This window comes from Sphaeroforma arctica (assembly GCF_001186125.1).
Source record: "Sphaeroforma arctica JP610 unplaced genomic scaffold supercont1.4227, whole genome shotgun sequence".
Classification (NCBI taxonomy): domain Eukaryota; class Ichthyosporea; order Ichthyophonida; genus Sphaeroforma; species Sphaeroforma arctica.
In genome coordinates this window covers 78-1,046 of record NW_014036331.1, presented here as the reverse complement: position 1 = coordinate 1,046, position 969 = coordinate 78, and the positions used below count along the sequence as shown (strand labels likewise).

The 969-nt window shown below is 44.2% G+C and overlaps 1 protein-coding gene across 1 annotated transcript; it reads left to right on the top strand.

Annotated features, from left to right (window-relative positions):
* Positions 1-305: 305 nt before the first annotated feature.
* SARC_14154 (hypothetical protein) lies at positions 306-699 on the top strand (the record flags this gene model as incomplete). The annotated part of the gene is made up of 1 exon (XM_014291714.1): positions 306-699. A coding segment is annotated over one exon (394 nt), but the record flags the coding sequence as incomplete, so codon positions are not given.
* Between the last annotated feature and the right edge of the window lie 270 nt (positions 700-969).

Genomic DNA, 969 nt, shown 5'->3' with positions numbered 1-969 from the left:
AAAAGACAATTTTAAAGGATGTAATTTCATTGGTCAAGCAATATCAATGACATTATCATGACTCATGAGAGTTCTGTTTTTTTTTTAACTTCTTTGAATATGTATAATAACCCCCTCCTCCCATAGGAGAGGATTATAAATAAATAAATAGAAGTGGATGACCATCACATGATCAAGGCGATTTCATTTATTTCATCCCGATCATATGTAGTCGTCTTCGAGTGGAACACGTATTTATTGAAGTGCTCAACACTCACATCCCCCATTCACGACACCATGGTTTCATTATCCCCGAATAATACCAGCACCAGCAGTCGCTTGGCAACGGCGGAGACCGATGCGATGCTAGACAACGGAGGGTCGAGCAATGGCACCGACGCAGGCGAGCACACAAGCATAGCGCCTGGCCCACAGTTCCGTGCAAAGGACATCCCTTTTGTACTAGTTTCTGTACTGACATTTGCGACTGCATACGCGCTTGTTCCGCTGGCAGAGATACCGCTGACGGTGTTGATTGTATCGTTTGGCATTCAATGGGCTATGTTCATACCTGCGGTGATCTATCAAACCGAGAAGTACTATGACCTCACAGGATCTCTTACATATCTATCGCTGACGCTGTACACCTTCGCGGCTGGCAACCACGACATGCGCTCGGTTCTGGCCACCATCTGCGTATGCATCTGGTGCACCAGGTAAGCGTGTGAATAAACCACCTTTCTAATATTGTCTGTTGAGCTTGATTGCTTGATCATCGCTGTTGCTTGCACCGATTCTCTCCTCCTAAACGGAAAAATCAACATTTAGATTCGTACACATGTATATCCATTCGAACTGTGTCTGAAAAGAATGAAGTCTGGGCTGCTGTATGTGGTTAAAGAATAGTGTCTTGACATCTTTTGGATATGTGTTGACAATGAATAGCACACGTTCTTACACCCGCACACATACACAAACACACGTATAAAC